The following is a 14,826-nucleotide window of genomic DNA, read 5'->3' as shown; positions in this document are numbered from 1 at the left end:
GAAAAATCTAAAAATTATTTCAGAAGTTTTATTGTTTGTTTTTCTTGTAAAAACATTGATATTATGTAAAAGCTTTATTTACAAAAACAACATAACATGAAAAAGTAATTTGCAAGTAGGGGATAGCAATTAAGGTCTCCAGCAGAATAGAAAAATCGCCGCGGGCAAATTGCGCATTTTGTGTAAAATTCCGCGAATAAATTTGCGCAAAAATTAAAAATGCTATAAATAGCCATTATTTGCATCACAAAACTATATTAGAGATTTGAACTTTATTGTAACACTTTTTCTCGCAATTTTTGCGTATGTGCAAAATTCATTTTAGCATTAAACTGCGAACATTTGCAAATTTGCGCGGACTTAAACGAAAATTTGCTTTCCCTGGTCCATTAGAAACGATGTTATGGGACAAACTATAGTTCTTTACTGAACACACGATTTTATTGAACGAAAGATTTTACTGAACGATCGTTCAGTGACAAAACGAATAAAATGGAAAATTAACGATAAATTTGAGAACACACATAATCATTTTTTTGAACGAACAAAATGGGCCGTTCACGAACGATGTACGAACAAAATGAAAAAAAAGTCTATCGTGCCCATCTATAAATTAGTTCTATTTGATATCCCTGTCTCACAGACTACACAGACTGCTTATCTCCTTTCACAGGGTGGGCTACATAGGCTTAAGTTGACCCGGCACGACATGCTACGGCTTTACGATAGGTTTTTAGAGTGTCATCTCACGGCCACTTGTTTCACAACTTTTAAAGAAATACTCCAATTTTAAACATAAAACATGACATTTATAAATTCAGTCTTTTTTTTCGAAAATTTTGTGTTTCGTATCCAAAGGATCCTTAAATATCCCTGAATACAGATGTTTGCTGATTGGTCGTGTACAGTACTTGTACACAATAGAACATGCTGTGAAAAATATTGCCTATTTTAGCTGATAATCGATCTCTGTAACTCTCTTATCTCTGCCCTGTCTCGAGATTTGGATTTAAAACTGCAGAATCTGGCTCCGTCGATCAAAGTTTTCGTTTTACTAGGGGACACAGATTTATTTAATTTCTCGGTACAGAGACATCAGATAGAAATATTATTGGTCGCGATCAACGCCTAAACTTTTAAGGCTTCAGAACATTCCCCTTTTCATTTTTCATCAACACTCAACAGTCTCTTTATGCAAATAAGTTTAATTTAGAAAACATTAATGATATGCATTAAACTTTCGTCAAACTTTAGATCCTCTCCTTAATATATTTGTATTGGGGTGTTTGTTTGCATGCGATTACCATAGAAACGACTAAAACGATAGGGACCAAAAATTGTTCGATCCAAAATAAAAATCGAAATGAAATTATTTTGAAAATCTACCGAAGAAAACAAAATAATCTGCGAACTTTGTTCTTATTATTATCAGTACTAAGTATATAGATTATTACTAGTAATAAGGGCACGAAGAATTATCAGCCTTCTAATATATTTACAAATAAATATTATTTTAATGAAAAAGTAGAAATAATATTATTTTTGGAGAAATGTTATCCTCTCGTAAGATTTGTTGTCATATATGACAGTAGTTCTTGATTCATTGTTCTTATTTTTAATGAACTTTTTTTTATAAAAAGCAGTATGGTGGGGGGTATATAAAGAATATATAATATAATGAAAATTAGCTGCTGAATAGGGAGAGATGATTGTGTGGGGTTTCCCTTAAATCGATTTTCTTCTCAACAGTAAATACTGGAAACTGAAATTATTGGCAACGATCTTTAATTGCGTATTGTACTTCTATATTTCCCAATAAAGATTGTGTACACTGTAACCAGAGCCCAAAACTTAAGACATCGGTCTTGTGTTTACATTACCGCCCAAAGAGAGTACGCTGCAGTACAAAAGATGCATACACCTCTGAAATAACTTTCCTTGCATTAGTGCCTTGAGACAAGGTATCGTTCTGAAAACCAGTTTTAAAACCCGAGTTTCGCAAATGGGATTAGGCAGTTTTGTGAATATCTTTACCTTTGATATGAAATATTATTTTATTCAGTTTGTTAAAATTTTTAATTCTTTTCGAATCTCTTAAATCAAAATCTACATAAAACTCAAAAGTTTCATTCAACGCTATCTTTTAAATTTCGGGCTCTGAAGAAGGGACTGTGAAAATTAAGTAATCATTCGATTTATTATATACATTATACTTTTACAAGCTTTACACATATTTTGAATTTCTAAACTGCATCTTTTGACAAAATTTACATAGAGAATAGAATATATATTATAGTGGAGTTTAGACAATCCCTCGGTATGAATTTTGTCAGTCCTTTTCAGCCTGAAAGGGAGTTCAAAGTGTACAAATCATGTAAATGTTTACAAATTTTGTGCAGTAGAGTACATTAATACAGTATGTTCCCTAGACTATCCATTTCAATTTTGAATTGTTTAAAGCTGTTAAATAAACTTTATAAAATGAATTAGGTGAATAAAAAACATCATTTGATTTATAGTTATTACGTGTCTATTTGAAATAATCATTGGTCAATTATGAAACCAGCCTATTTCATAATTTGGGTTTCTTTTAATATTAATTTTAGATTTTCTATAAAATGATGTTCCAGGGCCAAAAAGGTAATATAGCGCAAATATGCAAAGTACACCTGCAGTATGGAAACAGTACAACACTTTTTTCTGCTAAATTCCACTCTAATATATATATTATTCTCTATGTTTACAATGTACAGTAAGAACCAGAAAACTCTTAAATAGGAAGACGACTTTATAGCAATACTAAAGTGTATTTGATGTTATTACAAAAGATGCTTTTTTTAGTTCACTTGTTAAGGTACATACAATGCAAAATTTATGTTCCTCGTGTTTATTGGAATGTTACAAGTCATAACTTAATGCTAAAGGTAGTCTTACTTTTCTAGAGTTTTCTGGTTCTCACAGTACTTTTAAATTAAAGATATTGTTCTTCTCTTTAAAAATACTCATAGTGCCCACATTTCTTGGATTAAATAGTTCTGAGCTCAAAAATGATGAAACTTTCTTAACAAAAATTGTTTATCGCGTTTTTCTATTTTTCGCAGATTATAGATTTAAGAGCAAAATAGCCAAATCCAAAAAAAGCTAAAACTATACGATAATTTAGTTGATTAAATGCAATGAAGCTTTAAAACCGGAATGGAATTCCACCCATTTATATAAATATTATTCTCTAAAATTTCTTTAAGAGTATAATTTTTTTTTTTAGATTTAAACCTGAAATCTTTGTAAATGATCAATAATCTTGAACGTTTGATTTCAATATCTAAAGTGGGCATTTTCAAATTGAGGATTAATACTTGACCACTCGATTCAAATTATCCCTGCGGCTGCAGGGTGCGGTCGCCACAAAATAAGAATTGAATTAAGGTCTACAAGAGATTCACAATACAAAAGTTTTATTTTTTTTATTTTGTCCTTTTAAATCGGTTCCATTAACCTATTTAAATCTTAATAACTATTCTTTTAAAAACAATGTTCGATTTTTTTTGATTTTTTCCTTTTAAATCGGTTCAATCAACCTATTTAAATCTTAAAAACTATTCTTTAATAAACAATTGGTCTTTAACCAATTTTAATAATTAGAAATGCTTAAATTTTCGTAAAAATGTCTTTTAAAAGTTTGTTTTTAATACAGACAGTGGAATCCTTAATTAATCATTTTCAGAAATGTAAAATAAGTAAAAATGCCGGGATTTGTTATGTACAACAGACGATGGTCTTTGGGAAGCGATGATTTTCTCCTTCCTGGAATCCTTCTAGCCACCCTACATACAATCTGGTAATTCTAGCTTATTTAATATGGTAATTCTAGCCACCCTACATTCAATATGGTAATTCTAGCCACCCTATATTTAATATGGTAATTCTAGCCACCCTACATTCAATATGGTAATTCTAGCCACCCTACACACAATATGGTAATTCTAGCCACCCTACATTCAATCTGGTAATTCTAGCCACCCTACATTCAATCTGATAATTCTAGCCACCCTACATACAATGTGGTAATTCTAGTTACCCTACATTCAATCTGGTAATTCTAGCCACCCTACATTCAATCTGATAATTCTAGCCACCCTACATACAATCTGGTAATTCTAGTTACCCTACATTCAATCTGGTAATTCTAGCCACCCTACATACAATCTGGTAATTCTAGCCACCCAACATTCAATCTGGTAATTCTAGCCCCCTACATACAATCTGGTAATTTTAGCCTTCCCTACATTCAATCTGGTAATTCTAGCCACCCTACATTCAATCAGAGCTGGGAACTTTTGAATGGTGGATATCGGGATTAAGACTTAATCCACTCTTTTTCTTAATCTCCAGATTAACATAATCTTGCAAGATTATCTTAAAAGTGTATGAAAAACGATAAAATTCAAATAAATATTTAATCATCTGAGAAACTGTAGCAGCCAATCAGAGAAAAGCGGGCAACCAATGAGAGAACAGAAATATTCTCATTGGAGAAAACAATTAACGGATATCCAAGGAGAGAGAAAAATTAGTGGATTAAGGACTAAAATGAAAAGTTTCCACAGTGGATATTCGGATCAAGAAGTCAGGATTAAAGTCTATCCATTCTAAAGTTTTCAGCTCTGGTAATTCTAGCCACCCTACATACAATGTGGTAATTCTAGTTACCCTACATTCAATATGGTAATTCTTTCCGAGAAAACAAACTTCTTAAAAGAGGAAGTCACTTCAGATTATTAGGACCAGTATAAGTCCTAGCTTCATGAAGACCAAACAATTACAAACCAAACAATTACAAGCAAAACAATTACAAACAAAACAATAGCAAACAAAACAATTACAAACAAAACAATAGCAAGCAAAAAACAATTACAAACAAAACAATTACAAGCCTAACAATAGTAAACAAAACAATTACAGACAAAACAATTTCTATTAGAAACAAAACAATTACAAACAAAACAATTACAAACAGCTGATATTTATAATTGTGTTTACAGGCTGACGGTCATTAGTATTCTTCTTTCAACTTCAACATTAGATGAGAAGGAAAAATGCCAGGTTTTTTAAAATTTTATAAATATTGTTAGTGTAATATAATAAAGCTCTTCGCTCATTTATATTTTTATGTCAGTCAGATATAGCCGACCAAACGGCTCAACCGATTTGGCTGACATTTTTTGAGGGAACCCATGGGTTTTTTTCTTCAAAAATTCGTTTTTTAAGTTCCACGGACAACGCCGAGCACTCCATCTTATTGTTATTATTAATGTTATCAATGTTGTTTATATTGTTATTATTATTAGTAGTAGTACTAGTGGTAGTAGTTGTATTATTATCATTATTATCATTATTATCATTATTATCATTATTATCATTATTATCATTATTATTATTATTATCATTATTATCATTATCATTATTATTATTATTATTATTATTAATATTATTATGATTATTATTATTTTATTATCAAAACCGTACTATATTTTGTAGATATCGGGGAGTGTGTTTCGTTTTATAAACGTTCCAAGTTTTTGTCTTCTATGAAGCTCAATAACAAATAAGAATTCTTTTTTTTTTAAATGTTTGATTTTTTCTTCAGATCTTTAATATATGCATATAATGTATATATATTGTATATAAGTTTTTGAAAACTTTTCATTTTATTAAAAAAGAATTAAACTAAACAAAATGTTTCACGCCTAACGATGATCCTCAGTTGTAAAATTTTTTCTTATGAATGTGTCAGGTTGTAAATATGGAACAGCTGTTATGAATGTGTCAGGTTGTATATATGGAACAGCTGTTATGAATGTGTCAGGTTGTATATATGGAACAGCTGTTATGAATGTGTCAGGTTGTATATATGGAACAGCTGATTGGATATCTGTGTTTATGGTCTGGCAGCTTAATCCTGGAATTATGCATAGTTTTCACTGCGGCTAGGTAAGCATGGTTTTTTATTCCTCGGAACTTTTGAATCGTTAATCCTTTCATAAAGCACTAATCCTATATCGTTAATCCTTTCATAAAGCACTAATCCTATATCGTTAATCATTTCATAAAGCACTAATCCTATATCGTTAATCCTTTCATAAAGCACTAATCCTATATCGTTAATCCTTTCATAAAGCAGTAATCCTATATCGTTAATCCTTTCATAAAGCACTAATCGTTTAATTCTGTGATGATCCTAATTATTAACTAAAGTAAATTGTTTTCAAACATTGCTCCTCTAATTAAAGAGATATCGAGAAGAACCAAAATGTTTTTAATTTCTAATATGTAAACAAAAAATATCTTTTGTTATACTTTTGCATAAAATCGAAGCAAGAGGAGCTGCAAGGTCAAAAAGTCGTACTAGTTATGTCGTACGAATTTTACCTTCACCATCTGTCTAGTTCATAGTACTGGATAATTCTAAAGGTCAATGCACAATTGGAAGATCGTGAAAATACGAGTCAGTGATATTAATAACAATTGACCCTCCATGCAAAGATGGCAATGCCCGATTCACAACGATACCCTTGAGTATGGAGGGTCACTTACGCTAACAGCTAAATAAAATTTTTTCATCAAAGATAAAGATTTAAGGCGTGTAGATTAGCCCCCATTTTATACAACATTTTCGACCTCTAGATACGTTGATCAATCAAAAATAAAGCAACGTATTATTTGATTGTCGATCCAAAATATTAAACATTTTTTTTTACAGGGGAACCGTTTTCAACGATCGCCCTAGAGCCGGGATGAAATATCTAATCTATATAAAGCAGGGTACGTAATTATTTTCTTTTCCTTGTCATTTTTATTGTTTATTTAGTAGTTTGTTTTATTGATTATCATTATTATTATTATTATTTNCAACATGCTACCCCTCCCCCTACAGTTGAACACAAATTATCCATTTGATTGCGCAGTTTGTGTACTACAGGCTTATATCCAGGGATATTCGTTTTGAAATATTTAGGTATTGTCCAAACTTCTTGCATACAGATTATATCAAACTTAAATTCACCTTGATTAAGATCTAGTAAAAAGTCCAAAAAATTGTTCCATTTTCCTGGTAAACTTCGTATGTTCAATGAAATAGCTGCAAAATCATAATTTTCTTTAAAAACGTTTGAAAATTCTAAAGTTTCATAATAGAAACATAGATAGTACAGATAGGTAAACTATACACAATACCCATGAATTTATTACAGGTTTATGGTTACTAGAAGTGTGCTGGGTTTGCCTAGGTGTATATTGGTTGGCTAAATACTTCCAAAGGTAAAAATGATAAACAAAATTTTTTAATTAAAATAAAAAACATTTTGTTTTTCTAGATCTGCCTGTTCTCTGTCATATACATATAAAAATGTTCTCTTAGGTAAGAAAAGAAAACTTTTTTCCAAAAGTTAGACACTGTCTAATAAAGCTTCACAAATGAAATTTTATTTCTTAATAATTTTTAATTTTCCTTTATAAAAATAATTTCCTTCTATAGCCCAAAAATACAAAAACTAAATGTAAAAAATTCTCTGTTTAGCTCTGGTGGTGTGTAATCTTGTTTCTTTATCTATTTTCCTGCTAATTGTCTGGTGCTCCTGGGACTATGCTGGCAGGTTAAAATTATAAAAATTTATCTTTACAAAATAAATAAATCCAACAATAAACTTTTTTTCACAATTAAAATAATGTTGAAACTATTTCATCAAAGTTGTCAAATCCTTTTAGCATTTGAAGATTATTATACAAGTAGCAAATAAGAAGCAACATAGGTTAAAGTAAAATAAAGAATAATATCTGAACTCCTTCAGTAATTAGCGATTTTAAAGAACTTAGATCTTTAGAGAAGTTGATTTTTGATACCAGGCACGATATGAGACCAGTGTATATGTGTTTAATGTTTCTTTGTCATTTGTAAATTTACAACCTTTTTGTAAATTCATATTTCATACGTGAATAGATTGAAAAATAAACATGTATATTTTGTGAATTATTAACAGATAATTGAAAATGCATTAGTGTAAACTGCGATTATTTTTTTGTTTTGTAAATTGTAAATTGTAAATGCATAAGTATCATCAATATTTTTTTTGAGTCGGCAAAAATAATTTGTAAATTGTAAATTGTAAATTGTAAATTGTAAATGCATATTGCATATGTATCACCCATGATTTTTTTTAAGTCGGGAAAAATAATTTGTAAATTGTAAATTGTAAATTGTAAATTCACATTTTTTAAAAGTTCTTAATATGCATTCGAGCAATTTTTATCAAAAAATTTGATGTCTTTATACAAAATTTTTATTCCGTTCTTAATCTTAGCCATAACCTTGTATTCAAAAGTTTCCGTTTTGAATATCAAGATCAAGTTTGTCGCATTAAAAAATCCAAACACATGTTCAATGACGTATGCTACAATATTCACGTAAACAGTCCCTTTTGTATAAAAAATTAAATTCTAAACCTGAAATCCACTGAACAAAATAATCTAATGAAAGGAGATGAGTTCTTGCCACAAACTCAAATATGTCTTGAGAACCTGATGTTGTAAACCTTTGATATTTCAAGCTCAGAATATTTGATCAAACAGAAATCATAGTTTGAAATATCTAGGGTCTACAACATTTGGTTCCATAGATATCGTGATTAGAAAATCAGCGTTTGTGGCAAATACTCAATTCCTTTATTTTTAGATCATGGTTTAAATTGAAGAAGTTTCAAGAAAGAGCTCTACAAAGCAGTAGCAAACATATTAGAGACGGGTAGCTATCAAATATAAGACTGTGTTTTACAAAATCTAAAATTACTTTAGTGCCACTTTTATTTTTCAAAATTTAGGTTAATGCTTCATTAAAAAGGTTTGTTTGTTTGTAATATTTAGTCTGAACAGTTTCACCATGTTTTGGTTCATTAGGCACAGGTTTATTGCAATCTTTTTTAATTTGTTTCTTTATAAATATCTGAGTTTTTTTTTGAAAGATAAAGAGGGAGGGGAGGGGGGGGGGGTAAAATGATTGTATTCGCGGAACACTTTATTTCAAAAGTTACATTTCTGGCAACTTTAAGAATTTTTAATACCTGAGTAATCATACGAAAGATATCTATTTCTAACGGAGATGAGTTTAGTCAATTTTTTTCGTTGTTTTTGTTGCGTTAATTTGCAAATCACGTAAAAACAGAAATTGTAAGTTATCAATTTTTAAATAGAAAATCAAAGATCTTTCAATAGTTTTTTGTTTTTCATAAAGTTGAAGAATTTAAGTTTTAAATAATAATAAATGAATATAAAAAATCCCGAGATGTAAGTATTGAGAGTTAAAGTAATTACTTTATTTATCTATGTCATAATTAGATTGATTCAATAAGAGATAAGTTAATTATTCAATTAATTAATTCATTATTTGACTAATTGAATTTGGTTTTCAGCCGGTATTCTGGTATTAACAGAAGATCAGGGGGGACTACCAGAAATTGGAGACATAGGTAATTATGTGCATTTTTCTTTAAACACCCTTTAAAGGGACTGTTCCCTTATTTGGGAGGGAAAGAGGTACCGTCCATTTTCGCTCAAATTCTGATCAAAAAATTGGCTTTTTCTCCGGCCACAGTTGTCTTTGAAAAGTAAGACTATAAGCGCAATGCAAAGATGGCAATGCTGGATTCCTATTTAATAATATTTCTGTTTTGTACAGTGATAACCAACAACTTTGAAATAGTAAGGCGCTTTTTGACTCAAGTTATGATTTGAAATTATCAAATGAGCACGGGACACAGATATTCTGTAGCGTAAAAAAACATTTAACATTATTAGTGCGTGATTTAATAAGTGTTTGAAAACTGTTTGCGCTGTAACAACATCTTATTACGCTTAACTATTGCTGTAAAGTCGTCTTCCTATTTCATATTTTTTGTTAACACTGTATAAATTTTTTGATTCTGTATCATAAGATAAAGATAAAGTATCTAATATATTAAGAATGTAATATTGATATATAGATAAGAAGAATGTTATATATAACCTTAATTGTATGAATATGCAATAAATATCAAACTAGGACGGAAAAAAGGCATGCTACGGTTCCAACTATTGTGTGCTACGTTCTCACTATTGAGTGCTACGGTTCCAACTATTGTGTGCTACGGTTTCAACTATTGAGTGCTACGGTTCCAACTATTGAGTACTACAGTTCCAACTATTTTGTGCTACGGTTCCAACTATTGAGTACTACAGTTCCAACTATTGTGTGCTACGGTTCCAACTATTGAGTACTACGGTTCCAACTATTGAGTACTACAGTTCCAACTATTGTGTGCTACGGTTCCAACTATTGAGTGCTACGGTTCCAACTATTGAGTGCTACGGTTCCAACTATTAAGTGTTACAGATCCAACTATTGAATGCTACGGTTCCAACTATTGAGAACTACGGTTCCAACTATTGAGTGCTACAGTTCCAATCATTGAGTTCTACAAAGCCCGCGATTTAAAAACTTCGGTTCGAACCGTAATTCCTTAAATCTGACTATAAGACCCGATCTTCAACCCAACTCTAACGACAGCTTGTGTCACATGATTGACAGCTGCAAGATCTTCGGCAAGGTCTTTACTAAGCACGTGAGTAAACTCTGATTGGACCAGAGGATACTGGACGTGTGAAACTATTGTTGGACCATGCAATAATTAAACTAGGGTATCTTAATTAACTGAATGAGACCTAAGCTGAAAACTTTAGAATGGGATATCCTTAATCCCGATAGGTAAATTAATCTGGAGATAAATAACAAGAGGAGAACAATCATTATTTAATCTGGATATTAAGAAAAAGAGGAGATCAAGCATTAATCTCGATATTCATTATTCTAAAGTTTTCAGCTCTGATCTGAAAACTTTAGAATTGTAGATATTGAGATCAATGCTTCATCTCATCTTTTTATTAATCTCAAGATTAATTTAATCTTTTGTTTTTATCAGATTAAAACAATATTTTTACAAGAAAACAGTTTTAGTTAACTCTCAAATGAATAAATCATTTCCAATTTTAATCTTAAATTCATCGTAATTGGAGTGGAAAATTTGGTTGAAATACATTTTCCTAAATAGGTGATATTTTCAAAATTTGAAAAATAAAAAATTTACAGTGAACACTTGCTCAAATGACTAAGTTGAAATGAATTTTTTATGTTAGCATTCTGACAGTGTATTTTAGGATGGAATAATTTGATTAAACTGAGCTCTTTTATGCTTTTCAAAAGATGATTTTAAAAAAATGTCTCTTTTTGCTTTTTTTTGGCGGATGCGTTTTAAATGAAAAAGTAAAAAAGATAACTCCGTAAGTGTCAATTGCTGTTTTTTCGTAACATTCTGATATTTTCTTATTATTTGTTTTTGTGTTATCTTTCCAGATTATTAAAATAAAATTAATTTGAAAAAAACTTACCTTATTCATGCAATGTTTTCTGCAATGTCTGTCTTGTCTATGATATGTCCAATGTTCATCTTTGTATTTTTTTTTACTGATTTTATAATTTTTCAACCTGATGAATGACGGGCACTTTTTTTGATCTTGAAACTTTTCAATGCGAATATGAGGCGCGCGATAAATTTGTTCCTTTGTATAAGCTTAGTCTTGTACAAAATACCAGGCATTCCAGGCGCTTCGCGCCGTTCTTCTATTTCAATTTTGAAAATTTTCTCTTTTTAAAAAATAACAAAAAAAGTTCGCAGATAAAAAAATGAAATCGAACATTGTTCTACGCTAAATTTTGATATTTAGATCATCCATAAAGGAATTGAGTCTTTTCCACAAATCCCAATTTTCTAACACCTATATCTCTAAAACCAGTTGTCGTAACCCTTTGATATTTCAAACTTTGATTATTTGATCCATCAGAATTCATAGTTTGAAATATCTAGGGTCTTCAACATTGGGTTGTAGAGATAAAGGGATTAACAAATCTGAGTCTCTGGCAATGACTCAATTCATTCAAATTTAAATTCATAAATTCATAAATTTTCATTTAAATTTAAATACATTAGAAATCCCACAAATAATTTGGGCCCGATCGGTTCAGCCGTTTTGACGTTTTTTGGATACAAACAAACAGACAGACAAGCAAAGTATATATATATACAGGTTAGCCTCTATTCAAGATTAAAGAAAACCTAGAATCCCCTGAGATATCTCCAGCCACTATCTCCAGATTATAATATTTACTTCGTGGAGTTTCCTTGCAAAAATCTCAATTTTCTCTCAACACCTATGAATAAGTTTAGAACAGGTTCGATGATTCCTTAAATATCAAGGGGCAACATTTCGAAAATAAAGTTGAAAAAGAAAAATTAAAAATGTTTCGCCATTGTTTACAGGACTTTTCTCTGAAACAACAAATCAAGTTATTTCATGGTCAACACACAAAACTAAAAAAGTAAACTGAGAAAATCTGGAACTTGAGAAATGATAAATGTAAGTAAATATAAGTTTCTAATTTGTTTAAATATTTCTTTATCTTTTTAGAAAAGTGCAACGTGCAAATCAAATCGCTTGGGATAGTCGCTGCAGTGTTCTGTTCTGTTGCGCCCGCAGTGATAATAAAAGCAAGGTAAAGAGTTTTATAATAATACTTACTGAAGGGCCCGGCGTTGCCAGTGGAAACAAATTTTAAAAAAAATATTTTGAAAATTTTTTAAAAAACAAAATTTTGAATTTCTTATAGCCTATAACACCCCCCGGCCACCCATGAGTTTCCGCAAAAAATTTCAGCCCAATCGGTCCAGCCGTTTGGCCGGCTATACGCAACATATATATATACATATATATACAAATGTCTTGTTTTACAATATAGATTTAAAACAATTTTTAAAAAGCCATCGGCACAACAGCAAAGTTTTGAAAAGACAAGGCGTTGCGACACTTTAAAGCCGAAGCTGTCTTATTTTATGACTAACTTTCATATTTCATTATGTGGGTTCCCAAAAAAATATAAGCCAATTTGGTCCAGCCGTATGTCCAGCTATAATAACAAACAAATAATATATATTTATATAATTCAAATAAAAAAAGGGAGCTATAGAAGTTTATTTTATAGATTAGGCTTTGTGTTCATAATTTAAATGATGCAAATGGTAGATTTTCTTGTTTTACTGTGATTTTTTTAACGGAAGATTTAATTTTTGAACAGAGTTCGTTGTACTCTGTTTTTTTTTAGATGTATATCCATTATATCTATGTGTATTGTGTATTGTATATGCATATTTATTTATGATATGTTATAACATCTGAAGGACCGGGCGTTAACCCTGGACGATTTTTTTAATTAAAAAAAATTTGAAAATTTAAAATTAGATTGTTTTTGGCCTATGTAACCCCCAGGCTACCCATCAGTGTCCACAAAAATGTCAGCAAATTCGGTCCAGCCGTATTCCCGGCTATAGAGGATATATCTTGTTTTTTATATAGAATATATGTTATATAATAAGGTCTTCTTTCGAAGCCCTATAATCAAAACAATTATGCCTTTCATCCGTAGCTTAAAATTTGTTATACAAATCAATATAAATCTTATGACAGGTAGAAACAAAAATATTGAAAATGCTTTAAAATATTTAGATTTTTCAAGAATTTTGAAAATACGCATGAAAACATTAAAAATCAGCCGTTGAGTCTCTGCCACAAACTCTGGTTTTCTAATCCCTGTATCTTCGGAACCCAATGTCGTAGACCTTAGATATTTCAAACCAGAAATGCTGTTCCATAAAATAAGAAAAGTTTGAAATATCAAAGATTTCCACCATCAGATTGCAACGATATAGGGATTAGAAAATAAAAGTTATTGGCAAAGACGCAGTTCCTTTGTTGTTCATTCAAAATGTTATAAAGGCGTGAAATTTGGAAATTTGTCAACTAGATTTATTCTTAAATTATTTGGGTGCAAAGTGCCCAGAGCTGAAAACTTTAGAATGGGATATCCTTAATCCCAATTACTTAATCTGAGTAGCCAATGTACACAGTTTTGATTTTCTTCTTTAACCGTTCTTTCTTGGATATAGTAGAGAAAAATCAAAAACCGGTTTTTTGAAATTAGATCGTCCCTCCCGTTTCTGTATATTAATCTTAATTGGCGGGCACAATTTCAAATTTATCGGCTTCATATACGCGACTCTGATTGGTTGAATTGTATACACTTTTCAGGATACAAGTGCAAGATTAGGTTAGTCTCGATATTAAGAAAAAGAGAGGATCAAGCATTAATCTCAATATCCACCATTCTTAAGTTTTCAGCTCTGTAACAGTAGTTATTAATGAAAATATTTTTTAAAAAAATTACAAAAAATTTTTATGTTTGAAAAGCTTTATATTCTCGATTCAACTTTTCAAATTATGCTTTGTCAGGAAAAGTTGTGCTGTTGGTTGAAAAAGGAAAAAGAAAACTATTCCTCTCATCGCCTGCTAGAAAATGATGACTAATAGTCTTCCATGAATAATTCTAAAATCCTAGTCAGCTTATTTAGAAAATAAAGAAGAAAAATGATGAAGAGGGTTTATTTTATGAATACTTTTTATTCTACATCTAGAAATCTTTTTATACCAAAGGGACTGTAAGCGTATGTTCAAATGCCCCTTCATACCCATATAGCAATGAGCGATTCACAAGGGTACACCTGAAACCTTTATTTAATTAATAATGTAGAAGATATTGTCGTTTTTCTAGTTTTATAAGCGTATATTTCTAATAATTCCTATATATTTTCCTGCAGTAGAAATGCGCAAATCACTGTTGTAAAGAAACCCCCA

The 14,826-nt window shown here is 30.4% G+C and overlaps 1 protein-coding gene across 1 annotated transcript in view; it reads left to right on the top strand.

Annotated features, from left to right (window-relative positions):
* Window positions 1-3,728: 3,728 nt before the first annotated feature.
* The window catches only part of LOC111697490 (sn1-specific diacylglycerol lipase alpha), a 33,438-nt gene continuing 22,340 nt past the window's right edge, over window positions 3,729-14,826 (top strand). The window contains exons 1-10 of the mRNA XM_023467512.1: window positions 3,729-3,838; window positions 5,043-5,103; window positions 5,903-5,991; window positions 6,761-6,822; window positions 7,251-7,317; window positions 7,374-7,417; window positions 7,577-7,652; window positions 8,729-8,797; window positions 9,462-9,518; window positions 12,550-12,634. Of these exons, the coding sequence (XP_023323280.1) occupies window positions 3,744-3,838; window positions 5,043-5,103; window positions 5,903-5,991; window positions 6,761-6,822; window positions 7,251-7,317; window positions 7,374-7,417; window positions 7,577-7,652; window positions 8,729-8,797; window positions 9,462-9,518; window positions 12,550-12,634 (705 nt within the window). The 5' untranslated portion in view covers window positions 3,729-3,743. The remainder of the gene's footprint in view (window positions 3,839-5,042; window positions 5,104-5,902; window positions 5,992-6,760; window positions 6,823-7,250; window positions 7,318-7,373; window positions 7,418-7,576; window positions 7,653-8,728; window positions 8,798-9,461; window positions 9,519-12,549; window positions 12,635-14,826) is intronic.

Source organism: Eurytemora carolleeae, unplaced genomic scaffold, assembly GCF_000591075.1.
Source record: "Eurytemora carolleeae unplaced genomic scaffold, Eaff_2.0 scaffold240, whole genome shotgun sequence".
NCBI classification, from domain to species: Eukaryota; Metazoa; Arthropoda; class Copepoda; order Calanoida; family Temoridae; genus Eurytemora; species Eurytemora carolleeae.
This window is presented reverse-complemented; position numbering and strand designations above follow the sequence as displayed.